Here is a 27,626-nt window from a genome sequence, read left to right as displayed (position 1 = left end):
TCCCACCTGTGCCTTGTTACCCTGTGTTTAAATTCCCCTGTCTCCCAGTGTTCAGTGTCAGTTCGTCTTGTCAGGTCTATGCTTTTGGAACTCTTTGGTTTTTGATTCCTCACTGCGTGAGCTCCTTCATTTTTTGTCCTCTGTTTTTTTGTCATCTCGACTGGAGTTTTGGTGATTATCTTTTTGTTCATTTTTGCTAAATCATGGGGAAATAAAGTATCTCACAATACTTTACCTCTGCCTCCCTGTCTGCATTTGGGTCCTACATACTAAGTGCCTGAAATCGTAACAGTTACTGAAGCTTGAAGTCAATAAAACGCCTAATTCTGAGTTGAACGAACTCAGACAGAAATCCAAATATATACTTACTTGGGTTCGGGAGGTGTTGGGTTGCATAAAAAGTACTGTCAACGCCAATTAGAGATATAAGCATATGGAAATCCATTGTATTTCAACTGTTTTACAGACAGGGCCTCTGGGCAAACATTTCAAAGGATTCCCATCTGGGGTTGACATTTTATGGATGCCTATGCCATTTATCCTTGTTATTTCTCTACCTTGTAATAGCTGGCAGGATGTCTGTGTGGTGATTCACCTCTGACTCCTCAGTCAGCTGGAACTGGTGGTAGCCAACTTCAGACTGCACAGTTAGCCAGGATTTTCTGCATCATCCTTTCCCTCCTTGCTGCCCATGCTTTGGATTACATGTATGTCTCTGCCTCACTGTTACTCATCTGGCTTTCTCTTTTTGCACCACCTCAGTGCCTATGTGTTACCATGGAAATAACACAGAGCTGGCTTATGCCAAGCGCTGATGTCGTTGTGGGTTTCAGAAAAACTGGATGAAAGAAAAGTGGACAGGCTGTTATTATAAATCAGTAATGTGTGACATTACACACACTGGCACACACATTTAAATCTGAAAAATAATCAGAGGTTTCAACACATTTCCTATCAAAATTATAGGCATGGATTGTAAGAAATAAAATGTTGATATAAACTATCCCTGTAGGCAAATGTAGACTTATCCAATTGTAACAGCAACTTCTAATTATAGTAATTGTATTGCCTTGTTTATAGATGTTTTAGGATATTAGGATAAATATTGCTATCAATCAAAGTGTGAACACGAACAAGACTTAATACAAAAAGAAATCTGCCTCCAGGAATAAATATGTTGTGGTTGTAGAGTCAACCTGTGCGCGGTGAACGTGCGTTAGGCGCGCCAAGCACAGGGCAGGACCTCAGGCATTACCATACCTGCAACAGTTCTCTTTTCACTGCGCCACTTGCGCTTTTCAGACTAATCTTGAGTCACAAAAGAGCGTCTCTCCGTTGTCTCAGTATTTTCTAATGATATGCAAAATGGGAATCAACCTCGGAGTGAATTGCTGCCTATTAGGGAGGCGGTTGAGGCTCAGACGAGGCAGGAGCTGAATGAATAGAGAAGAGTCATGGGGAGCACAGTTAATCACTTTCGATTTATATTGGTAACGTTTGGACTAGTCAAATCAGTTCGTAAAAAAATAGTTACGAACACATAATAAAAAGAGGAACAGAAGTTAAATACAATGCAGACAATTAACCGAAAGAGACTATTTCGTGTCATGATGACTGCGATTTGATATTATGTGATGACATGATATTATAATCAGTATAAATGATTCCCTGAGGTTGTTCTGAGGGGATCGGTGTGCCTCCAGCTCCTTATCAGGTGGGGAGCAGCGGAGCGGGTGGGGGTGGAGCCACGGCAGAGTTGCCCATTCCTAAAGCTTGAATCACACTACTCTCTCCATTCACATTCCTACTGGGGACCGCTTCATTCAGGGACTCGCAGTGTTGGAAGGATTTGAAGAATTGTGGAATTTCGTGTATCGCAGGCAAATCCGTTTTTTTTTTTACCATGGATCTACTGTCCCGCGCCACGGTCAGAGGACATCTGCAACCGACTATAGTTTGAGTTATCTGTGCGCTGGATCTATCATGCGGGCTTCGTTCTAACAGTGGAGTAGACCTGACGGAGCGCAGCCAGGATTCTGGTTTATGCAGAGGCTGGTCAAATCTGAGACATTACAACATGATATTAACACGTAAGTCAAGTCTAAAATGTATCTTATCAAATATTTGGATAGTTTTCTATTCAAAGGAAATGTGGCCATACATTAAAGCGGTTTCCTGTTTATCCAGGAGGTGTAAAGCTCACTGATAATGGATAATACGCAGTCTGCAGTCTGTTCATTTTTAGTTATTTTAAATTGTATAGCCTCTGAATGGTTTGTTTTAGTTGTACCTCCAAGTAAAACAGTCTTTAAGTCGTCTTTACGGCGCAGCGCTGCGGGCTGTCAGATAAGAAATCTCCCCGCTTTACGCAGAACTCCGCGTCTCCAGTGTCCTCACCCCTGTTCACCAACACCCCCACCCCGTGTTTCTTTTACCTATAACTTTTCCCAAGTTACGCACGGCCCTGCGTGATTTAAGAATAATCTCTGTCTGAAATCTTTCCCCCTCTTACGCACGGAGCCCAGAGGAGCTTCCAGCCTTTTCGCACGCTCTCGACAGTTTGAAATGGATTACATCCAAAACTTTGATCCGTGTGTGGAAACAGGGTCGCGAAAAGGAATGTTTAGCCTAAAGTCGTGTTTTGTGTCGTTAAAGATTATCGGAAGGTATCGTACCAGTCCGCGACACTTCAACATGTCAAAACCTCCAGTTTGTTGAACTGCCTGTGCCTTTTGCCTGAGTAATGCCGACCTTTTGCCAAGACTACTGGGAATTTGAGGTGGCTATATAAAATCCCCTTTTTTTTGTGCTGGAAGGCTTATTTGTGTGTTTTGTGGGCTTTAGTCCTTTGTCTTTACTGTTGAAGTGTTTGCTCCCACACACAGGTCCTTATCAGCCACCTCAGGTCTGGAGATATGAGCACAGTAGATTTCAGTTGAGCCATATAACCATTATGGACGTGCACAAAGACACATACATCCAGCCATTATGATGAGAGGTGAATGAACCAAACCTACAATAACTACTTACTGTATTACTAATCACTGTTTGACAAAAATACTTACACACCTCAATGAGTCCATTTGCAACAAAAGGAAAAGCCCAGTTACAGAATTGCTAGTAACCGCACTTGTGAACTTGCTCATTCTTCATGTCTTTTTTATTTATTTCCTTATTTTCTACCAAAGATGGGAGTAGATTGTTTAATAGTTATTGCACGTGTTGGGAGAGGCGCAATTGAAGGAAACTCACTTCACTGCCCTCTTTGTGAAACAGGAAGTGACCAGGGGCCTTATCTAAAAGATTTACAACCAACTGGCACACTGTTTCTCTCTTGTCCTGTGAGAAGACGCATATGTTCACTTTTGCTGTAACCTTCCCTCTGCTGAATGTAACAGGCTGTCCTTGGATTTGTTTACATTTAGCTATCAAGCGGGGGTTCCTGGCAGGTAGGCTGTCATCTGGCTGTGGAAAGCTTATCAGGGGCTCTGGATATGTCTGGTCACCTGATCCAGGGCCCTCTGTGTGAGCATAAATCTGTCATCAGGGAGCAGAGGGGCCTGTGGGGTGTGCTCTGTGATGATCCATCTGGGCCAGCTGTGGGTCTGCGTGTGTATGTGTCCGTGAATCTTTGCCTCTCTCTGTAACTGGAATGGACCATTGGTAATAACCTTATTATTGTTGTGTGTCTGAGTGTGTGTGTGAGAATGTGTAAACGGGGCATGGCTTGTGGCCAACCAGATGGCGATATTCCTGGCATCGTCTCACTTAGCTAATAGCCAGACCCTTCTCAGTGAACCCCAGCTGTCTCAACCGTAGAATCACAAAACATGATACCCATCAGGAAGAAAATGTGTTATGGCCCATCTTTGCATTCCAGTACTGGAGGGATTTTACATTTGTCAGGTTAAAAAATAAGTTTTCTCCATTTGCCCTGCTGCTGTTATAGAGACTCAAGCTGTTAACGACATTGCGTTCATACATAAAAGATCATGAATCAAGCAGATGTGCATTCTTCAAGTTCACGGACACATCAGGATTTTGTCCTTGTCCGTGTTGAGGTTAAGGACAAATATTGGCCGCATCCAGGCTCCTGGCTTTGCTTGTTGTAGATTACTTCTGAGCCACATAGTCTACCCTGGGTTATCACATCACCTGTCTAGACCCACTTTGCAGCTCCTTCAGAAATGAGCCACTCAGACCTGGAGTTGATAAGAACCCTAGGCCTGCCTTTTGGCTTGTTTTACACTCGGCACTTTGAGACCCTGCGACGATCGGGTAATTCCAGATAAGCCACCTCAATTCACAACAGTTGTTAGTCAAGCATTCTTCTTAATCTGCCAACTTCAAAGCCCCAGCCCCAGTAGTGATAACTGTATTAAGACTCTTGACCTCCAGATTGCCATGTGTGCAGCAGAGCTTTTGAGGTGGGGAGCAGCATCCTTTGTTTGCTTGCTGCTGAAAAACTCCCTCTGGAGCTGAGCATTCAAGCTTGGCCAAGCCAGACCCCGCTGCCTCCTGCGATGGAGGGAAACTTTGGCCTGCAATTGTGAGAATTTCCTGCCACAGGAAAGGAGAGGAGAGAAGGCCGAGCAGGATTGAAATAAGAAGAGAGTTAGGGCCGAAGAGACCAGTTTGAGAGCAAGGAAAAGGGCAGAGAAAAGACAGATCATTTTAGAAGTCGATTGCGCTGGGCAGTGAGTAAAGTTAAACCCAAACTGGCAGCTCACCAGGTCAGCTTTGGAAAAGTTCCAGGAGAAAAGCCGTTTATGATCCATATAAAATCTCTATTAGCATTGGCTTTGCTCTTTTTAGTAATGATATCTTATCATTATCGCTCTCATCTTTCTTTTCCACTGAGGAGGAGGGTATCTTACTGTGTTATTTTTGCTTATTCACATCAGTTAGAGCTAGTGCTCGGCCATCTTTGAATTCCAACTGAGGGGATTTTCCTGGTCCACAAAGTATGACATTTAGAGGAAAATGTTTTACATTATCGGAGATTATTATCTTTATTTTCTTTCTAGTTATAAGACCAGTTTAGTCTCCGACCCACCTGACGGACGTGTTTCAGACATCCTGTGTGACCTCTTTTAGCCGTACCAGCAGATCTGTTCAGTGCCCAGGATCACATCTCAATTTATCCAGCTGTTAATTGTGTCAGTTACACTCAAAGCCAATGAGGCTACAACCATAAATGGTAACATGAGGAGAAAGATGTTCTTTAGCGTAGTGCTGCTGATGTCTTATGCCTCCTTTAGTCCGTTGCATGAAGTCACTGGGGTCAAAAGGCCCCGAGGTCTGGTGCATTGCTTTGCATTTTGGAACAACAAAATGTATCTGTTTCTGCTTAGATTTCAAACAGTTGTTACTGCATGAACAAACTAAATCTGAACAAGCAAATCAATGTGTGCTGAATGCGCTGCTCTTTATGGTCAACTGTTGCATAAACAGTTTGCCAGGACATGAAGTACTTGCAGTACTGTAGTAATGTTGGTTTTGAACTGACTTGTTTCATAGCTGTAATCAGTTGTCCTTCAGCCAACTTGGCACATATAGACTAAATATCACTATCACTATCAACGTAATGTATTTCATTATTCTATGACTCTGTGGTCATCATATCTGGCTTTCATATTTGACTGGTTATAAGAGCTTAGTGTAAGACATACAGTACATTTGTCCAGTGTGGTGTTGTAGCTGTCTTTAGCCATGAGGACGTTTGGTAAGCAATCACACACAATCACCGGAGCCAGTGTTTGTCTTGGCTGCCTCCCCGCCTATTATCTGGCCAGGAACAAACGAAGGCAGGGCCTTACAGCCGGGTGGTCGGCGGCCACTGCAGCGCCGCTCGGCTCTCTTCCTGTGAGGGAAGCAGGAAAAGGAAGTGAGGTAGTTCCCTGGCGAGGGCTAAGGAATTGGGGTAGACAGCAAAGGAAGACAAAAAATCAAATACACCCACGAATCTCAAGTTATCAAAGCAAACCTATGTAAGGGAGTAGGTGAGTGTTGTCGGACAACATTTTTATCAGCCTTGGATATTCTTGTAAACCTCTATTAAGGCTTTGTTGATCCAACTGTTATAAAGGTTCCACATATACAAGACTGTATTTGTGTGCAGCTCTATTGTTAGGTTGTTTGTGCCAGATGCCCCCTGCCCCTGTCCATTTCCTGCAGCCAAACAAAAGGTAAAAAAAAATTCTTGCTTCCCTATTTGAATGAAAGGAGATACACTGCAGTGCAGAGACTAATATTATTCACTTGTATCCATCTGCCTGGTGAATATGGTTGTCATTATTTTTGTTTTCAAGGCACACCCAGTCCACATTATGTCACTCTAAAGTAGATTTGACACACATTCTAGCCAAATTGTGTGTGTCACTGGATATCTTCCCTCCAAAGGATCTTAATGAATGCCATAGCCCTCTTTTTGGGGTTTGGGGGTGGAAAGCTAACCACGTGTTTGTATGTCCAATTTGCATTTGAATAGCTTTACTGTCTTTTGAGTGGTTTGTCTTTAAACATGAGGTCAGTCTTTGCAAACACACACTGACTAGCATGTGCACACAGTCAAACACACTTTGATACACAAGCAAACACAAGAATCTCAAGCTATGCGGTGCTTGCTTCCAAGAATGTTGGTATAATTACCCCTTGCTTTTTACGCTTTTCTAAGTTCACTTCGCTCCAAAAATAGTAGGCTCAACACACCCACTAGACACAGCTTCTGAGAGATTTCACATCCACAAGGAAAAGTAGAGCTCATATGTCAAATAAATCAGTGTTGAAACATGGTTGTAAATGTGTTACGTGACACTTGGGTTCACGCTGATGTCAGAGTGGTTGCTTTTGGAGTGTTTACCCCTGCAGTGGCAGAGGGGAGACCCTGTCTTGTTCGGGTCACACCTTGTTGTTAGTGGGTTTGTCTGCCATCTAGGCTTGTTGTTGGTATGTAAATGCTCATATACGGTTGAGCCCAGATCCTTTGCAGCAGTAGTCTACTAGTGACCTAACTGTCTGTCTTTCTGACGGTACTTTATGGTTACATTTCTTTTGTTTAAATAAATTCTCCCTTGATGGTTTCACTTTATTGGCATTCTTTGTAAAACATTGTTATTATCTCTTTAATTCTCAATCAAGGTACGCAAACAGTTTATTTAGTATTTTTTGTTGCAGTTTGTTCTTCTGTTATTAAGCTTGGGATAAATAATCTAACTATGTATTTTTGCAATTAAGCCTTGAAATAAGGTGGAACTGCTGGTGGTATAAAATAATAAAAATAAACTTCTCTGCATCTTTACCGCTAGCTACTATTAGCTCAGTCACGATCAGCCAAACAGAGCACCTCCAATGGACATTACTATAAATGCAAGGATTATAGAATTTTGAAATGGAAACTTTTAACTACCCTGCCTTCATTTCAGACTTCTAACACAGTTCTCACATTTTAAATGGGATTAGCAAGTATAAAGCTTGCATGCTTTGCATTCTTTCTCTATGTGTGTCACTTTCGTCCATGGTTTACCAGTGCCTTTCCTGCCTTTGTTACACTGCTTTTGTTTAAGTCTTTCTCAAGGTTGTGCTACATTTGTACTTACTGTCATTCCACTAAGGAGAAGATTGTAAAATCAGATCCTTAAGGCCTGGAGACATCGTTCTGTCCGTCTCCCTTCTACTACAAACTGCTGTCTCTGGGGGTGATGGGGCAATTAGGGAGGCTATGGTTTGGGCAGCCATTTGGCACATGTCATCTAGGTTTTCACTAATGATTGGGATCACCATGGCTCCTCTCACATAGTGGACCTCAACATGCAGTCAGTAATTAGCACAACAAGCACAAATGTCACACCTTGTGTTTGAAAAGAAAGTATGGAAATGTGTGTCCAGCAGTGTTTGACAAGCACTCTGAACATGTTTGACTTTAGTAATGACATTGATGGAGACTTACAAAACATGCATCTGATATATAATTGTAAACTCTTTCCTCCATGCATCTCAATCAAAGACCGATGTAACGGTTGTCCTTTTTCATATTGGCATCATGAACAAACAGAAGCTGGAGGGCAGCACTGCATTCATCAAATATGATATGTTGTAAAAAACGTTATCTCAGATAACAAACAAGAATTGTTAAATAGCATATAGATATATCTTTGGATACAGTTGTGCCATTTAGGAAAAGTCTTCTTGCAGATGTTTTTCTGTTGGAGATTTCTGTGTGAACAACAAATACCGCTTTACCTGGATAAGGAGCTTAAGTGGCACACACTCGGCGTGTGAAGGGGTTAACACAATTTGCACGAACGATGCTTTAGCTTTAGAAGCATGTGAGATGAGAGTGACGGCTGCAAGATAGCTGATAAGGTCAAGAGGTTCACATTCGATAAGCTGCTAGCATGTTGGAGTGCTCAGTTCCAGAGTTTTGTCTAACTTTGATATATTGAGAGGATAACATTTTTCCAAACTTTGTTTCAATTGAGGCTTTAGTGAAGGAAAAAAAGCTGATTTGTTTTGAATGCTTTTATTACAAACATTAATTATATGTTTTATTCAGGTCTCCGTAACAATAACTAATGTGCGTTTGTTTTCTTCCACTTTTTCCTATGCAGAAATTGAAGCCAAAGAGGCTTGTACCTGGCTCCGAGCAGCAGGGTTTCCACAGTACGCCCAGCTGTATGAAGGTAAGGACCCCCGTGAGATACCCCCAACCTCTCTTACGGCCTACTTGGCAATAATGAAGATACAAAATGTATGCTGTTATTAGGGAAGCCACAGTTATACGGCAAATGGTGACATACAGATTTTAAAAGCTATGTTATGACTTCAGTTATTTCAAAGGCTTTCATTTAACCACACTACCACAATCTTAACTGAAGTCGGTTAGGCAGATTTACTAAAGTAAGGTCATCAATACAACTCACATTCCAGAATTATTATTAATTTGAAATCACATAAAAGAAGAACCTTTCTATTTGTTTGTGTACAAAAATAGTTGTTGCACTACCAAATTGTGCACTTGTTTGGTGATGTTTAGCTCATCTAGAAGACTGCTGTTGCGTTAGTCAAGAACAAAAAACACCAACATGCACACTTGTGCCTGTGCATGCTTACATACCACATACATCAAAACATTCCTCAGGAGTAAGGGGTGGGTTTTTCCTTCGCACAAGTGCTTTACTTTTTCTATGAGAGAGCCACATTAACCATAGCAAAGAATATTCCAAACAATAACCAAAATGTATCATACAGAGTAACTCTTTTGGGACCGAGGGTCTTTCTTACCTTGTTAAAATAAACACAAAACATGTCTTCTATGCCCTCTAAAGTTACTTATCCAATGACATATGGTTAAGAAAGAATGCCCTGGCTGATCTTTGAGTTTTAAATAAACACACTGAAACACATCAAACATTCTTTACACTCATATAACTTCAACTATACTATGGCAGGCCGTAGGTATACCAGTTGCCCTCATGTAACTACATGACGATGACAGCAGGGCCAAGGTACCATTGTCAACAGGTCATTGCTTGTTGCCAATTAACCGTGAAAGGTTTCCTATTGGAACGGAAGGCTCTTTGTGTTTTTACACAGGTGATGAGACTGTTTCTCGACACACCAACAGCAACACAAAAGTGCAAACGGCAATCAATCACTGTGCAGATTTTAAACAAATCGCTGGTTGGTTATGCAGCCGTCTCCACTAAGTAGGAATTTGTGCCGAGGCATGACACATTTTTCCTTCCCCTGTATCGGTGGCACAATCTCTATTGTCTGTGCTGTCAGGACTATTGCCCCACTAAAGATAAGCAGACTGATAGGCCGGAATCACTACAGTAGGCTTAAAGATCTGCCGTCCCTTGAACAGCATTTTCTTATCAACAACGCCCCTCGGGGCCACAAATGCGAGATTCCTATTTTGGGTTGGGTCCACACATTCCAGAAAACATCTTAAAACCCATTTATTTAAATATTCTTTATGATCCAATGATATTACGTGCCATAACGCTGCAACTGAGTAAATAAGTGACTCTGTTAATGAAGTAGAGAAGGGAGGGAGAAGGAGAAAAGGAAGTGGGACCTCTGAGCAGCTCTGGAGTACCTATTGTCATTCTTCAATCAATCCCCTGTTCTCTCCCTCTGTGCTCCACATCCCCCCTGCCTGCCGGGTCTGAAAGCTGCAGCTGTGTTTGTTTGGTCGGCTAAGACGCTACTTCCTCTTTTAGCTTTTCATCAAGGCTGTATGGGGGGGAGAAGGTGGGACGGAAGGCCCTGGTGGGTGTTAGTGTGGGTGGGTTTTTCTGAGGCTAGGGGTTGTATCTTTAGATTTATCTGAACACATTGATCCAATCAGCGGCAGGAAGATGCCCACACTAACCAGACCCTCTCTGTTTAGATGCCCTGTTCCCCATCGACATCTCCTCAGTCACCAGGGACCATGACTTCCTCGATCGAGACGCCATTGAGGCTCTCTGCAGGTGAGATTACAAGTCAACCTTTCATACGTATTTTCTCTTCTTTTGATCTTATGCGCCTTTCTTCTTCTTGTAAATCGTCTTCCATCTCTTGTTTTCTCCCAAATGAAACCGTGAGAGCATGACTTCAAAAGGAGGCATGCTTTGGAAAGTGAGATAAAATAATGACACGATAAGCACATTGAAGAGATGCACTGTTCCGCTTCCCTTTGCATTGAGCTCTCATTGTCCATATCTCCTGCTCGTAGTTTTCTTCAGTCTTTGATAGTGTGTGCCTCAGTCATTTTGTATCGTCCTGGCACGCACATATCTCACTCCTACCTTTGACTGCAGCACGCTACGGTCACGCAACGCCCTCTGCAGTCTTTCTTTTCATCGTGTAAGTTGTTTTAAGTCTCCGACATGTTAGTTAGTCTATGTTTAAAATACCTTAACGCCATGAGTATCATTGAAAAGCACTAGCTTGCGTCCTACTTGGTGCCCCAGCTATATGAATTAGCATATTTGCAGAAAGTTGATAGCTACTTAATGGAGTCGACTTCATCAAATACTGACTTTCAGTAATAAACCACAGCAGGTGTCCCCGTCCCCCCCCCCCCCCCCCCCCCACACATATGGAAGCCATCATCTCAATGTCTCCCCTGTTGGCAGCCTTTCAGCCCCCTCCCCACAACCCAGACTATCCCCCAGTTCCCATCCCTTCATCTCTCTATTGTTACATGATCTGCCCTAAGAGCTCTCTAGAGGGTGGACTCAGCCACCACCCTCTCCCCTTCTCCAGGTGGCCGGGGGGATAAGCTTTCTGTCCCCTCCCCAAGTTCTCGTCACTACTCCAGCAGATTTCATTCTCCTTGCGCTTTCCTTTTCTGTCTTCCTCTCTTTATCTTCCCACTCATGTGGAGATTATCCTTCAGCAGCTCATTAGCCAAGCTCCCCTTCTTTATTTCTCTTCCTCTCTTCTGTTCGTCCTTCTGTTTCCTCCTTTCTTCCACCATACAGCCTCTTGGTGATGAGAGGTTTGTGTTTTAGGAAAAAGCAGATGGTTAGCATATTTTAGAGTCCCATTTTAATTGTGTCTAATGTTGCATGTGTGTGTGTTTTTGTGTTTTCAGGAGACTGAACACCCTCAACAAGTGTGCTTTGATGAGACTGGAGATATCACCGCAGAGAAAAAGAGTAAGCGCACATGCACACACATTAACTCCACACCTTTCTGAAAAGCCCCTATGCAAGCCTCCTCAACCACAATTGCATTCCCTCACCTCAAACGTCGGTTCACTGTTGGCCACAGGGTGAAACCGTGGTCTTTCTCTCGTCTGGTTTAATGAGAAGGCACCTGTTGGGTTGATTTCTATATCAAGTGGGCTGAGAGGACCCTAGGGGGAAGGAGGATCACTTTAATGTCTAAATGAAGGGGTTGCATTCACCAGAACCTCCCCCTACTCAAGGCATGCTCCCCTTCTTTCTCAAATGCTTCCTCATACTTCTGGCTCACCATAAAAGGAATTAGACTGCTGCTTTGTCGCAATCTTGCAGAACGAACAACCCAACATGGCCTGTATGTGATCAAACTCAATAGATGTATTTGATTGAGTGCCAACTCCCTCAAACACCACATTCTTAGATTACACGTTCAAAGAAACAGGCCTCTTGGAAGAAATGGTGATAATTGTGTGTATATCCTGGTTTTAGCACATTTGAAGTAAACCATTCAGACTAACTTACACTTTGACTTTGCGACAAGATTTGCTCGTTTTTCTACAAACTAACCTTATTTCACAAACAGCTTTAAGTGGTACATAGTAACATCCTTGTTCTGTGTGTGGTGGTATTCATTAGGATGACCCTTTCTGTGTCACCTTTCATTTCAGGAGTCAACAAGAGTAGAGGAGTCAAAGAGGTTATTTGCCATCTTTGCAGGATGACAACCCCCTCCTTAGACAGCTTAGGAATGCATTGATCTCCTCGTGTCTTAACATTCCCTCTCTCTTAAATCTCCATCCCTTCTTTTTTGGTTTGTTCTTTCTATCTGTCCAATAGTAATAATACATAGTTTTCCTTCTGCAGACTTCTTGTGAGGTTCAAAGCTCCCACCGTTTCAGTGAATGCTTTGGTGGTTTGATGGTTTGAGGATAAGATCCAGAATGTTGATAAATGCTTGACGCTCTGTTGGCCAATCAACGTTCTCTGTACAGCTATCTCACATTCCAACCAACATAACTAATAAAAAAAAACATATTGGAATCTGAAAATGTCCCAAAAGTTGCTATTGTCCACTATAAATGGTCGCATTGATAGATCAAAAACCCTGTGACTTTTTATTTTAAGTTACGTAATGTTTCCACTGCGAACATATAATTAAGGATGCCAGTATATGAAGCCCATGGAACACTGGCACTCAGCTAGTGGAGCATGAGTTTCGTGAATTTGACCGTTTTTTTAATGGATTTTCTTTTTGAACTACACATTTCTCGGCATATGTGTAAAGGGGGTTCTAATTATTGCTTTAAACCCTCTAAGGTTATTGCTTTCTTAGCTGTAAGATTAAAAATAGGGCTTCAGAAAGGTAAAGATAAATGAGTGGTTACATTTTGGCGTGTGGTTTGGTCCACCACTTGGATTGGGATCTGTGAAGATGGCTTTTTGGAATCTCCCAGCTTAGTGTGTTTGAAAGCGTATATATGTCACTGTCATAGATAAGGAATAAGCAACGACAATAGAAGTGTATCATTGACGCTGTATCACACTTAATGTGTGTGTGTGTGTGTGTGTGTGTGTGTGTGTGTGTGTGTGTGTGTGTGTGTGTGTGTGTGTGTGTGTGTGTGTGTGTGTGTGTGTGTGTGTGTGTGTGTGTGTACACATATACACAGACAGGGGGGATAAACACTGTAGGGGGGAGCGACCCCAGTCTAGCCGGCTGCACTACAAACTATGGGGGTCATAATGGAATTTCCTGAACTCCCTCCAGGGCCTGAGATAGATTAACCAAGCTGGGGGAGGTGTGTGCACTTTGTGAAATTGCATGGCACCCAGTAATGGTCACTTTTTTGTCTTCGTATCTTTTGTCGGGAAGAAGCTGAATCCTGTTTGCTGGCTGGTCATACGCCTAACCACAGCGACTCAGTTTAGGATGATGTTGTATAAAACTATTGTAGAATTCCGTATCAAATGATCTCGTAAAGGTTCTTAGGTTGTGGGGCATTTTACAGCCGTAAGTATATTTTATATAGTTTACAAAAACATAGATACATTTGGAAAGCACACGTGAATGCACCCAAGGCAAAGGGCAAATGCAACAGTTATAAAATAAATTCCATAACTCTAGAAAGTTTCCTGGACCAAGGTGAGGAATGTTGGAAAAGAAATGGAAAACGTAGCAATGCATAATGTTCTCTAACTGTTCCTCTCCCTCCCTCTCCTTTTTTCCATCTCTTCCTCCTATTTCTTGCTCCCTGTCCCTTATCCACTCCTTCTCCCTTCTCCAGAGCGAGGACTCCGATGAGGACGAGCCCTGTGCCATCAGTGGCCGCTGGACCTTCCAGAGGGACAGCAAGCGCTGGTCCCGTATGGAGGAGCTGGAGGTTTTTTCCTCACTACCAGCAGATGCTGTGCTACCCCCATTCCCAAAGGAGGCATCCCAGAAAGGAAAGCTCACCCTGCGCGAAGCCAACAGTTCAGAGAGTGTGCTGACCGACCTCAGCGAGCAGCCGGAAGTGGGCTCCATCCACAGCAGCGAGAGTGTAGGGAGAGAAGAGAAGAGCCATGGTGCCGCCTTGAAAAATGAAGCCTCCGGCGCCACTCGTGCCAGCTCTGTAGCAAGCATGTGCTCATCCTCGGGCACAGGCGGGTCAGGATGCGCTAACGAGGACTCTCTGTCTGATGGGATGCCTCCGTCGCCCCTGGAGACACTCGGACAGTTCACCTTTGATGTGAAAACAGGCATGGGAGGACTAGGAGGTGGTCTGGACCGAGGAGGTGGCAGCAGCAAGAGCACACGCTCAAGAGCAAAGACCTTCCTCAAGAGGATGGAGAGTCTGCGGCTGCGCAGCGGCACCTCCTCCAAGAGAAAGAAGAAGGGGAGCGTCAGCGGGGGGAAGATAGAGATCAGTGAGCCTGTCATCAAAGAGGGTCTGGATGATGACAAGCTGCGAAGGCTCAACTGTGTGGACATCTCCAGTATGAACCTCAACCTCAATCACCAGTGCAATCCCGCTGAGACTATGACACTCAACCGGAATCGCTCAGTATCCTACTCCACACAGACCAGCAACGGCAGCACTGGGAGCAGCCAATCGGAAGCTAGTAGTGGAAGTGCAGTGAGCACGCCGAGCCCGGTGACTCGCGCTCGCAGCCACAGCACAGCGGCGGGCTCTAGTAAGAGAGGCGGGATGTATTTGGAGGGTTTCGATCCTTTCAGCCTTCCCCAACAAGCTTCAGATCGACAAACTACACCCACACCCAAATCTGCGCCAGCCATCCCCTGCCAAGCTAGCAGTGGGATGACAGTTGATGAGCAGAACCACAGGAACAACTGCAGTGTTCGAGACAATAGCAGACGAACTGAAGAAGAGGAAGAGGAGGGAGAAGGGGGTATGATCTTCTTCTACTTACCAGAAGGTCACAAGCCTGGGACCTTCCCCAAAGCCCTCCAGGATGGGAGTTCACGCAATAACAATGGGAATGATAACGGGAATTCGGTGACCCTCAGGGGGCGGCAGAGCAGACGCCAGCGGCACTGTTCGGAGGGATCCGTCGACAGCCGGCTCAGCTTTTACGACAACGTCCCCTACACTGAGCGGGAGGAGGAGGAGGAGGAGGAGGAAGAGGAGGAGGAGGAGGGGGACGAGCGCAAACTGGAGCAAGTGCTGCAACATGTCAGCGGTCTGCAGCGCTTTGTGAACGCCTGGTCAGAGGCTGTGGCCGGAGAGGAGGAGGAGGAGGATGAAGAGGAAGAAGGAGACTCGGATTCGGCACTGGACTCTGCCTCCCCCTGCCCATCCTCTCCTCTGCAGAACCGGCTGGAGGAGACTGAAAACGGAAGTGACCAAGACAGCACAGGAAACCCGCTGGGAGAGGGGGAGGAGGGGATGAGAGAGAGGAGAGATTCTGGGGTCGGCGCGTCTCTAACCAGAAGCAGCAGGTCAGTGAAGAACATTTATATTGTCTTTTTACTAATGCAGGATAACCATGAGTTTCTTGACAAAAATGATGACAGAAAATAAAATCTCACCTACCACTCATTTATCTAGCCATGGTTTTAGGATATTGGTTTCTTAGTTTTCATCTCTTTGTAACGGCACATTCAAAGACGTTTCTCTCGCATTATAGGGACTAAAAAAAAACTACATTTCTATAACCTTTTCATACTACGTTTTAGTGTTCAGAGTCAAGTACCTTTCAAACAAACAAGCTCATGCTCTTAGTATTCTTCTGTAAAACTCCTGCCTTACATTACCTAAATGCCTGAAATGCTCAAGGACAACAAAACAATAGAAAGACAAACACTCAGGCTCCGACAAAACATAGTTTTCCATAGACGGTGACAGCAAGGGATAAACATGGGGACACGCTGAGACTCCTCTCCTGACGTAATGGTGCTGAATATTCTGGAATGCTGCTTGGTCTCCATGGGCACGCCTGTTGTTCCTTCAGGAATCCGCAGGCAGAATTACATTCTGGGGGTGTACAACTTTTGAGCCTTTAAGACAATCTCCTGATTGATGTGCACATAAACCCCTGTAATCCCTTAACTGATCACTTGGCAGGTGAAACTACCAACTGTGTGTGGCTTTGTTTGGATTCTAAGTTTATGTGTACACAAAAGCATGACGCGGATCCAAAGAGTTTGACTGCTCCTTTTTAATCACATCTCACAGCTCAATTTGTGCTCTCTCCCTCTCGTTTCCCTGAACATTCTCCAGACCACAGAAACTGCGCTGGCCGAGCTTCCAGAACTCTCATCGGCCCAGCTTGGCGTCGGCCCAGCTCCAGATTAGCTGCCAGTCTGTGCTACAGATGAATCTGCTCCAGAAGCTCTCTCTGCTACAGCTCACTGCTCTGCTGGAGAGACACACCCCTACAAACAAACATGGCTTCAGCTGGTGAGTGGACTACAGTACAATTATATTTATTGTGTAAGGAACAGGGAGTATTAGGGATAGGGGGACTTCATATGGTGATTGTTCAACCTATAATATAACTTTAAAGCTTGTTTTTCCTGCATGAGGCCATACGTGTCTGGCTAATTAATTACTGTAAATGATGCCATCAAATACTTCCACTTAGCAAACCATCAATCCAACTCCTATCCCACCCGTCTCCCGATCCCCTCCATCTGCAGGTTGTTGTATGGCGACGGCTGTCCACAGAGGTTGGGTTTCACATTCTTTTCCCAGGCCCGTAATTGCTGGGAAGGGGCCGTACATTGTCTTTTTCTCAACGGGGCAATCATAGCAGTTCACACGCATGGTGTTACCAGAGCTGGAGGCTGGAAGGATCTGTCCACAGCCATTATCCCTCCACCTTCTGTATCACTTCTCGGCTATCAGTCTTTCCTTACTTTATTATCTGGTTGTGATTCTCCAATGGCACATAATGTCTTCCTTGTTACTGTATCCGCTTTACAAGTTTACAGTTCTCTCCCGCTGGACTTCTGCCTTCGGTTTTTGCATCTTTCCCTTTTGTCGGAAGTTAGATGCTGGGTAAAAGTATTTTAGAAAGATCATGTGATAGGGAAGCCCTAAAGGAAAAGCAGACATATGTATATACAAACGTTTGTATATACTGTAATTACAATGTACATAGATATATAAGCTGTTTCCAGATTCCAGTACCGTTTTCAGTTTACAGTTCATGTGGGGCTAAAGATACATAATTGTAGGAAATGTGATAGGGGAGCCCTAAAGGAAAAGCAGTCCAAAATATAAGTGATGTAAACAAGATTGAACTTTTGAATACTGGACATTCTTCCGAGTCAAAACATAAAACTTTTGAAATATTAAATACATCTACCACACAGGATCACAGTAACACAGAACAGATGTTCTAACATGTATGGAAAATGTCATACAATTTTAAAAGTTTTAAGAAAATAAAGTGAGAAATCGCATCATATTCTTGTTTTTCCCACTTTCTTTATTTCTTCTACCCGAGGCCTTCCCTAGGACAGGAACAGAAGGCGTTATGATGGTCTTATGACAGGCTGAGGCTCTCTGAAAGACAGAGGCCGCTTGTTAGCCGCCGAAGGCCCATACATATTCAGAATTCTGGGAACGGATCTTTAAAAAGCTTCCTTTCCATTTTTTCCCAAACTGTAATTCTGAGATCCGTTTTAAGACTTGTGAACGGCTTCTACAAAGACGCGCCTGTCCTGAGTCACACATAGCGTCTCTCTGCTAAACACACTCACACCCATGCAGATAGATTCACAGCCATAAATCTGTGGGTGCATTCTTGTGAAACGGTCGGAGCTGATGTTTCAACTCTGGGGTTTGTGGTTATAGACTTGGTGTTCACTTGCTCCCAAGCCCACAAACACACAAAGTAACAAACAGTGAGACAGACACTTTGTGCGGATGTATAAAATGGTGGGACCCTCCCCTTTTGACACCCGTCGGTACATCCTACGCCCTGTTTATCCTCCCCTCTCATAAACCTGGAGACAGGCTTCTACAGCTGCTTGGTTTCCTCCTTGCACACATAAAACACATTTGGGTAGCTGGTCTATTTCTGTCCGGATGTGATTTAGCGCTGCAGAGCTAAACAAATTCCACTTGTCCAAAAAGATGTTCAATCCATCATCTAAGAAACTGAGTAAGAATGGAGGCATATCTTTGAATTGTTGACTTGTTTAAAGAAATCCTTCAACACCTGAACAACTTAATTTGTATCTTAATTCATGTCATTATGCAGCAGATATTGATGAGTTTTTTTTCTCTTGTGTGTGCATGTTGCAGGGCTGTGCCAAAGTTTATGAAGCGGATCAAGGTGCGCGACTACAAAGACAGGAATGTGTTCGGTGTGCCACTACAAGTCATGGTCCAGCGGACAGGCCAGCCGCTCCCTCAGGGGATCCAGCAGGCCATGCGCTATTTACGCAGCCAGTGCCTCGACCAGGTAACAATAAGTACACATATAGACATATCTATATATAAACATTTGCATATACTGTAATTACAATCTACATGGAACGTCAAAGCTGCTTCCAATCTGTCATTGAGATTCCGTTTTCAGTTCACACAGAGAACAATAATCTGGTGCTAAAGATAAATAATGTGCAATCAGTCAAATATTCATCCACAGTTTTTTCAGTGGTTGTTATGTCTCAGAAAACACACTTAGTCAGTAAGTGTTTACAGTTCTTCTCTCCCCCGCTGAAGCATGGAGGTCTGGAGAGAGTCAAAGTGTGCTGCTGTTAAATCACCTGTGTCTGTCTGTTTAATCCACGGACATCATGACTGATTTATCTTAGTGTGTGTGAGTACTGTATGCTTGAACATTCATAGAGGAAAGAAAGGAGTTAGTAGAAAATAGCTAATAACAGAGGACGAAACAGAAAACAGAGTGATGCTGTTCTATTCAAAGCAGGACAAGGCGCCTCTGTTGGAAGGTGGTGAAAGCTCATGGAAAATATTCAGGCTGGCATCGGCCGGCAGCCTATTTCTCTTTTCCTCCCAACATTTCCATTTCATACAGCCTTAAAAGGCTACTGATGAGGTCCTACACAGCATTCAGTACAGCGATGCCTACTGGGTGTCATGGAGCTTCTTATAAATACAGTCAACAGAATCTGCAGTGATGTCACCATATTGACTGTAAGCTCCGGATTTGAGGATAAGCCAAAATGTAATTTTTCAATTATAACAGTCTGCAACTTTATAATCATTTAAAGGTCATTGCAAATAAGATTTGGGCTCATGAATCCTTTTTGATATGCCTTCATGATAGTATCAAACATTAATCATGGTAATTACTTATGAGGGAACTACAGTTCCAAGCGGACATAGCTATTCTTGTGTATGTATGCATAATGTAACCATTCTCCCCCCCATGTCACTTTCTGTCCAGGTGGGTCTTTTCAGGAAATCAGGTGTTAAATCTCGTATCCAAGCTCTTCGCCAGATGAACGAGTCGAGCGGCGCAGATGGGGGAGGCGTCAACTACGAGGGCCAATCGGCTTATGACGTTGCCGACATGCTGAAGCAGTACTTCAGAGATTTGCCAGAACCCCTGCTCACTAGCAAACTGTCTGAGACCTTCCTCCAGATCTATCAGTGTAAGGACACGCACACCTACATTCAAATTGTAAACAAAATCTTGTTGAGACAATACATGCATTACCTCACAAACATAGCCACCTGTCTGTGAGAGGATTGCATGCTGGAATGCACAAGATGCTATTGTTTTAGAGCTGTAGATGCTTGCCTGCCATGAAGCAAGAAAATTGTGAAACCTTAATAAGAAAACAAACAACACGAGTGCAGGAAATGCCTGTGGAATGATGTTATATATGTGATTGGTCCATCCTTCTTTGGCTCACTGTTCACATCCCTGTGCATTCTCGACCTTTGCATTCGGAACTGTTTGTATAAAGTGAAACAATACTATTCCTGTACATGAGGAACACCATATAGTGTACAAACACATGTAGGCTTAGACAACACACATAGATCATAGCTAACTTCTTGATTCATTATGTAGAATGCCAAAGGTTATTCTTCTGTATATAATATAAAGAAACGAGCCCTGACATAATCCCTCTTCCTCTCCAGACATGCCTAAAGAGCTGCGTCTGCAGGCCGCGCGGGCCGCCGTGCTGCTGCTGCCCGACGAGAACCGCGAGGTGCTGAAAACGCTGCTCTGCCTGCTGAGCGACGTGACGGCCAGCGTTTCCGAGAACCAGATGACTCCCACCAACCTGGCTGTGTGTCTGGCGCCATCCCTCTTCCACCTCAACACCCTGCGCCGCAAGGAGAGCTCCTCGCCAAGGTGTGTGTATGTTCCACTACTGTCATCTTCTCATTTAAATGGACTGCATTTATGGAGCGCTTTTTCAGTCATTACGAGCCCTCAAAGCTCTTTTACATAAACAAGTCAGCATTCACACCCCATTAGCCATGCCATCATGCCCAAGAATATATCGACATGTTGACAGGGGCTAACCACCGACCTTCTGGTTGGTTGACGACCACACTACCTCACAGCCGCAGTCACTGCCTTTGTTTTGATTGCCACCACTGATATAGATTTTGTATTAGCAGCTCCCATATGAAATATGCTGTACATTCTCAAAACAGGAAAGGGTCAATCCAAAGAAACAAAAGAGCCGGATACTGTAGATGGAGGATAGAGAAGAAAGGGGGAGGGAGAGCAAAGCTGGACAGGGGAGGAAGAGGGAGAGACAGAGGAAATAGAATGATTACATAAACATATTAACTTATTAAGAAATATATGTGAAGCTAGAAGAGGGTTCATCAGGTTTATGTTCGTTCTTTCAACCCGCTTCCTCCACTCTCTCCAATGAACGCTGTCTGGATGATGAATGCTGTTACTAATCATACTGTCCTTCTTTCCCCTCTGCCTTGGTCAAAGGGTGATGAACAGGAAGCAGACACTGGGAAAGCCGGACCAAAGAGACCTGAATGAGAACCTGGCTGCCACTCACGGCCTGGCACACATGATCCAGGAGTGCAGCAAACTCTTTCGGGTCAGTAGTGAACAACACTTGAGCTTTAAAGCTAAAGTTAGCATGAAAATGAAATGTGCTTTACTGACTGAAATATATGTGTCAAACTTAACTTAGGTCAATGAAGGCGTGTTTGCTGACAGAATTAATGTCGGCTCACTTTCCCGTGTCATTGCCAAACACCTGTAAACATATATAGTATCTAACATGACATAAGTCACTGATTCAATTCATGATGTAATTTCCTCCAGCAATGTTATGATTGTGTAAAGTAAATGGGCAAACCTGTTTAAGCCACCTTTTGGCAGACTTACCTTCATCTCTCTTTCCAGTTATACCAAACATTGGTGGAAAAAGAAGGTGGAAATAAATTAGAAGCTGCAAACCCATAAATCCATGAGTCAACAAGGAAATCACTTGACTGGATAAACAGGAAATAATCAGCAAACTACACTTACTAATCCAATTTCAATCTCATTCAGCCTAAAACGTTGCACTGCCCAGTCTCCTCTGACATGCTACGGTAAATGCTAAGAGGCTGCGAGTTATTAGTTAACTTTAATTAGATTGCTTTCTTGTTTCCTGTCATGGTCACATCACACAGCAAGGCAACTCAATTACCTCCCAAATGATTTCCTTTAATTAGATCTGTATTGGCTTGCAAAGTTTCATAAAAGGATATGAAAAATAACCAATAACTTACAGTAATTTGCCTCCATTTTAAGTCAGTTTTAACAAATAAACTTAATTTCCTCCAGACTATAACATTGTTATTGTTCAATTCAATTTGAAAGGTGACGTATGAAGACAGACGCTGAGAGAGAAATAATGAGAATGAGCTAGGCTAACAAGGAGATGAAAATAGGATGTGGTGTGTGTCAGTTTGTAATTGCAGTCTTATACGCTCAGGTTACAATAAATAGAAAGGAATTCATTTGATCAGAGTTGATATGCCTGACAAAACGTTTCATTAGAGACTAAGTCACTCTTACCATTTTTAAGTTTGACAATCCCCTCCAGACACGTTTAAAAACATATATTCAAAGCAGATTTGATGCCTTATATACTTTTTAAAAATGTTTTAAATCAAATCTGTAAATCACATATATTTACGGCTCATGACTCCCAGCAACACAACAGAAAGGTAAAGCCTGTCTCTAATGCTCCTGTCTCTAATGCTCCTCCCTCTCCTCCGTCCCCACAGATCCCAGAGGAGATGAATCGCTGCAGGAACTCGTACGTGGAGCAGGCGCTGTTGCCGCGGCGTCTGGAGGAGCTCGCCGGTGAAGAGGCCGGCCACGGTGGCTTCAGGGCCTTCCTGCGGGACAGCCTGGACACCCTGCTCAAAGACGCCAAGGACAAGTTCAAAGGTTATGACAGCTGTTCCACACCCGAGCACGCCGAGCTGGCCTGTAGGAAGGTAAGCCCACATCATTTAATCTCTATAGTTCCTTTAAAAAACACAATATTGTTGATTACAATGATAGTTTGTGTAATAGAATCGCAATCATACACTTGAGGCCGTTCTTGAACGTCATTATTGGTACGACAGTACTGCGGCAGGACCGAGGCGCTTCTCGTGTATGATTGCTTAAGCCAATCACCAACCAAGGTACCCCCCCCCCACCTCATCACCTGAATCTCCTCCTAGAGCACCATTGTGTTCTTTTTAACCAAATCTATCTCAGAGGGGCGTGGGGAGTGGCTCCTTATTTTCATCTAAAGTAACAGACAGAGAATCAGCACTTTAGAAACAGGGCTGAAACAGAGGGGATTATGGGATGCTGCAATGATCTGTTTGGTATTTGGAGCCAAACACTTCAGAGACGTGTTTTGTATATAACTGAGACCTATGATATATTGATGAAAAACAGTATAATGGGGGTCCTTTAAAGAGGAATTCATGAGAGAAAAAAAACGGATTTGTGTAAACACGCCACCATTCATAAATCACACACTGGCTTTTTAGCTATCTGTGTTTCCTGTCGTCCCCTTTCCTCTTCATGTCTGCCTTTCCCTCTCTCCTGCCTCTCTAAATACCGTGTGGAAAACCAGCAGTTATGGTTTCCTGTATAGAAACACATCCGTGTGAAACTGGCCTGTCCCTGGCTTCTCTTTCCCATCCCAGAACTGGACTCTGTCCCAGGATGACATCAGCCTGACACACACACACACAAACATACACAAGCTCACCATTATCCCAGGCCTACATTTCCTGTGTCTAGTGTGCGAGGGCTCTGGATGAGGTTATCTTCTGCTCCAGTTTGAGAGTCACAAGGCGCAGAGTGTTTTTTATCATCTGATGGCAGAGCGAAGCAGCTGACTTTGCTGAAGGGCATTAGGAGGTTTTGAAACACAGCCTCACTGTTGGTGGCTGGAATACCTCTTCTAATTTCTGTAAATATGACTGATGACATTAGATATCCTAAATGAAGCCACTGAACACTTGCATAAGACTTTTAAAGTTCTTTTAAAAAATATGGGATCTCCACGATATTACCTCCTGGCAGATTTCAAGATTAAGGTTTGTCTTAGCCTGAAGACTGTGACACACAATATTAAAATGGAATGGATATTCTTTCACAAAAATAATAGGACTTTAATATCACAAGATATTCAGGACAAGGGACCTCTCTTGCATTTAACTCTTAATCAATCTCTTATTATCGTGTCATCCCTATGGTTTAGGCTGCCAAACGAAGGCGTAAAATGCAGCTAAACATGAATCATTTAAAAAGAACTGCATGTTAAGTTTGTTTTGGTCTTTCCCGTGTTTCCCCAGGTGCATGATGGCTATCCTCTGCGGCTGTGGAAGGTGACTGTGGAGATGCCTGCGGGTCCTGAGGAGGTTCTGACCAGAGTGCTGCGGGAGCAGGGCTACTGGGACGAGGACCTGCTGGAGAGCCGGGTGGTGGAGACGTTAGATGAGAGGACGGAGGTCTACCAGTATGTCAGGAACACCATGGCTCCACACCCCACCAGAGACCACCTGGTGCTCAGGTACACATTGATTTTCTCTCGCTCCCTCTGTCTCTCTTTTTTGTTTTGTCTTCATCTTTTTGCGATGTTCTGCTCGGATTAAATGTGTTTTTTAATCAAAGTCTTTACTCTCTCTACTAGAACATGGGTAACAGACCTGCCAAAAGGAGCGTGTGCACTGGTTTGTACATCTGTGGACCATGAAGGCGCCCCTGTTGTAGGGGTCCGGGCCAATGTCCTCACCTCACGCTACTTCATCGAGCCCTGTGGATCCAACAAATCCAGACTCACACATATCTCCAGGATCGACTGCAGGTCAGTTAATGAGGAATTAGTGATTAGATATAGTGTTTGTTTTGTGGTCATACATTGTCCTTTATTTAATTACACAATAAGTTAACGTGTCTTTTTCCCTTTCTTCAGGGGTCGTTTCCCAGAGTGGTACAATAAACTGTATGGACACCAGTGCGCTGCAGAGATTGCGCGGATACGTGACTCGTTCTCTGTGCCCATGGACAAATGAGAAAGCAGAGTGCAATTTGGGCATCGCCAGACTCAACAGCATAACATGACATCATCTGGATCCCACTGAGGACTCCAATGACTCATTCCACCCTTTCCAACTGAGAGGTAGACGGGGTCCAAGCCTATTAACACTCACATTAAAGGACAAATCCTGGATCCTGGATTGAAGGACTTTTTTTGCTCTGATTTTGTTACAACGGATTGATGTTATCGTCTAAAGCGGTCGGGGTCTCAGTGTGCTGCCAGGAGAACTTATTCACACAAACATTTATCTGGGCTTAAGGACAACTAACGCTCATAAGGGATGTGGGGTTTCTCCAAAGGGAGCTATTGCTTCTGAGAAGCGTGTGTGTGTGTGTGTGTGTGTGTGTGTGTGTGTGTGTGTGTGTGTGTGTGTGTGTGTGTGTGTGTGTGTGTGTGTGTGTGTGTGTGTGTGTGTGTGTGTGTGTGTGTGTGTGTGTGTGTGTGTGTGTGTGTGTGTGTGTGTGTGTGTGTGTGTGTGTGTGTGTGTGTGTGTGTGTGTGTGTGTGTGCATGAGGCTTCAAAGCAGTTAAAAAATAGATATTCCTCGCACTGGTTTCCAGTGGCAGCATAATATGTACATACAGTATTCTGTTCACAGTAATGGTGTGTGTCTGTCTTGTGATACCTCTGTCCCTTTATTCTGTTACAGCAAGGCACAGGAGGAATAGTATACAATATTGTAGTCAGTTGATTGATGAATCCATGGGCGAAGAAAGATGCAAATGTGCCGGTAATATGTAGACAGTAGAAAGGTCATAGAGAGATGGAAGCTGGGTGATACTCGGGTTTAAGTGTTTCAGTAAAGGAAGGAAAGACAGATGAGTTTTGGTGGCTGGCACACCAATAAGAGAAGGAACAATCAGGAAACGGCATCATTTACTGACATACAAAAAGATGTCTTCATTTTAGTTTTTGAAGAGACATGGGTAAAATGAGTAACTATGCTTGTAACAAAGCCAATTATTCAACAACAGTAAGAGCTCATAAGAAAAAGTTTCTGACTGAGGATCAATGTTAGAGACAGAGAGTGTTGCGTCTTTTATATTATCACACCAACTCAATTTAAGACCAACAGATCGACAATAATGGACCAAAAATGAAAAATAGCTAAAACAATACGTTTTGCGTATTCCTTCTACCTAAAAAACAGTTAGAGGATGTTGAGAGCACAGTCAATTCACTTTTTTTTTTGTCGTAGGCCGGATATCACTTGTATTCATTATAAAACATATTGATTTCACAATAATTATGTACATAAAAACAAAACATGCACTGTTTTAACTTGCAACAGAAACCTCTAACTAGTCCTGTAAAAGATGAGAAGTAAACAAAAAATGGTCCTTTTATAAAGGTGGAGATTTTACAGGTTTTACTGTAAAGAAGAGGGCAGATTGAATGTTTGTGTGATTTCAAACAAAGGAAAACGATCTTTGTGTACGCTTCTTTCTCTGTGCTGTCTGTCAGTGTTTAAAAAGAAGTAGCATTCATAACACTCAAGCTTCAATCTGAGGGCGCGCGTTTCTCGTGTTGAGTCGTATGATTAAAAAGCTAAGCCATTGTTGATATCGTAAAAGTGTTTGTACCTATAACTGTGTCCCTGCCAAATAATAACGCATGACATTTACAGTTAATTTAAAACAAATATATTTATTCCTCAGATATGTTTGTTTTGTATCATACCATTTTATTTTATTGTAAATGTTAAGCTTTGTGTTACAGAAATGAACAAATGTTTTATCTTTTTTATTAATATTATTTCTGTACAGGTTAATCAAAGTGCACTATTAAATGTATTAAAATAAAACTGTTTTGTGTCATTTGTTTACACTTAAGTTTGTTCTCAGCCATTACATTAAGCGTATTTGAGCATTAGAAAAAGCGCTGTAAAAATCCCATGTATTATTATTATTACTATTATTATTACATCCAACTATCTATCTGTGTTTATTCCACACCAATAAATCCAGGAGTTTGGATGAGTGGCGTGCCCTCGGAGTTGGTATGTGGTGATCTCACTTGTTTTCTTACTTCTTACATAACTGTTCCATTAAACAGAAGACAATAGAGTCTGTTGTCCCACAACTGGCCTGGGTTGGACCCTGCACACTCAACGGGGGGGGGGGGGGGGGGGGGGGGGGCAAATGTAGAAATGTAGAAGAAAGTTCCAACATACGGACGGAGGTTTCACTTGTGTTCCCGCTCTGCTCTGACCCCTACACAGAGTAATTATGATCTATAAACTGTGTATTTACATAACTCAAGGACAGGTACTTACCATACATGTTTAACAAGTGTTAACGTGACAGCACACAGCGTACTCGAGCTAAGACAATGCATTTACATTTTGTGCTGGCATACTCTTCGCTTGTTTTTCTAGTGGACCATCAGCACTTCATGTACTTCAGGAACTAGAGATTAACCAGAGCCTAAAAGAAATTGCACATGAAGCCACAGTGTTGTTCTTTCCTTCGTTTTTGTTTTGTATATTAACCAGAATTGTCTCCAGAACATTCTGATTAACTCACTTTCTGTCTGAGCACACATTTGTTATCCATATGCCAGTTCTTTCTTTGCATGCACATGTGTATGTATTTCTGCTGGGAACCCAAACACCTCTGGGAGATTATGCAGAGCCAGATAAAGCTGAGCGGGTGTCAGCACCAGGGCTGCATTCCTGCGCTGTTCTTTGAGAATCAGACGCAGAAGCTTTCCCACATTGATAAATGAATACAAACGTGCAAGTGCATGCATACGCAGTTTGGAGTGTGTGTTTGTGTGTGCTTTTTTTTCCTTTCAATTTGAAAGACATTCATATGAATTGCTGTACTGTAAGTGAAGGTTATTGCTAGTTATTGCAAATACACTGTGTGATTTTAGAATTGTTGATTACATTTTTACAACTGGGAATCTATTATTTTGTTCTGAACTAAGGATTGTAA

At 43.2% G+C, this 27,626-nt stretch overlaps 1 protein-coding gene across 11 annotated transcripts in view; it reads left to right on the top strand.

The window, feature by feature from the left end:
* dlc1 (DLC1 Rho GTPase activating protein) overlaps window positions 1-26,504 on the top strand; it is a 94,594-nt gene extending 68,090 nt beyond the window's left edge. For 5 of the 11 annotated variants that reach the window (XM_079657028.1, XM_079657023.1, XM_079657024.1 and 2 more), the window contains exons 6-18: window positions 8,610-8,681; window positions 10,382-10,478; window positions 11,588-11,651; window positions 13,961-15,615; window positions 16,397-16,576; window positions 18,431-18,590; window positions 19,542-19,749; window positions 20,246-20,462; window positions 21,066-21,180; window positions 22,364-22,579; window positions 23,942-24,159; window positions 24,280-24,453; window positions 24,562-26,504. In XM_079657028.1, the coding sequence (XP_079513154.1) occupies window positions 8,610-8,681; window positions 10,382-10,478; window positions 11,588-11,651; window positions 13,961-15,615; window positions 16,397-16,576; window positions 18,431-18,590; window positions 19,542-19,749; window positions 20,246-20,462; window positions 21,066-21,180; window positions 22,364-22,579; window positions 23,942-24,159; window positions 24,280-24,453; window positions 24,562-24,661 (3,476 nt within the window). In that variant the 3' untranslated portion in view covers window positions 24,662-26,504. Of the gene's footprint in view, window positions 1-69; window positions 172-1,791; window positions 2,091-8,609; window positions 8,682-10,381; window positions 10,479-11,587; window positions 11,652-13,960; window positions 15,616-16,396; window positions 16,577-18,430; window positions 18,591-19,541; window positions 19,750-20,245; window positions 20,463-21,065; window positions 21,181-22,363; window positions 22,580-23,941; window positions 24,160-24,279; window positions 24,454-24,561 lie in introns of those variants that run through there. The other 6 variants (XM_079657026.1, XM_079657025.1, XM_079657022.1 and 3 more) reach the window with 5 other exon arrangements.
* The last annotated feature ends 1,122 nt before the right edge of the window (window positions 26,505-27,626 follow it).

The sequence above is a fragment of the Notothenia rossii genome (genome assembly GCF_949606895.1).
Source record: "Notothenia rossii genome assembly, chromosome: 1".
NCBI classification, from domain to species: Eukaryota; Metazoa; Chordata; class Actinopteri; order Perciformes; family Nototheniidae; genus Notothenia; species Notothenia rossii.
The sequence above is the reverse complement of the archived record's forward strand: the minus strand, read 5'-3'. Positions and strand labels throughout refer to the sequence as shown.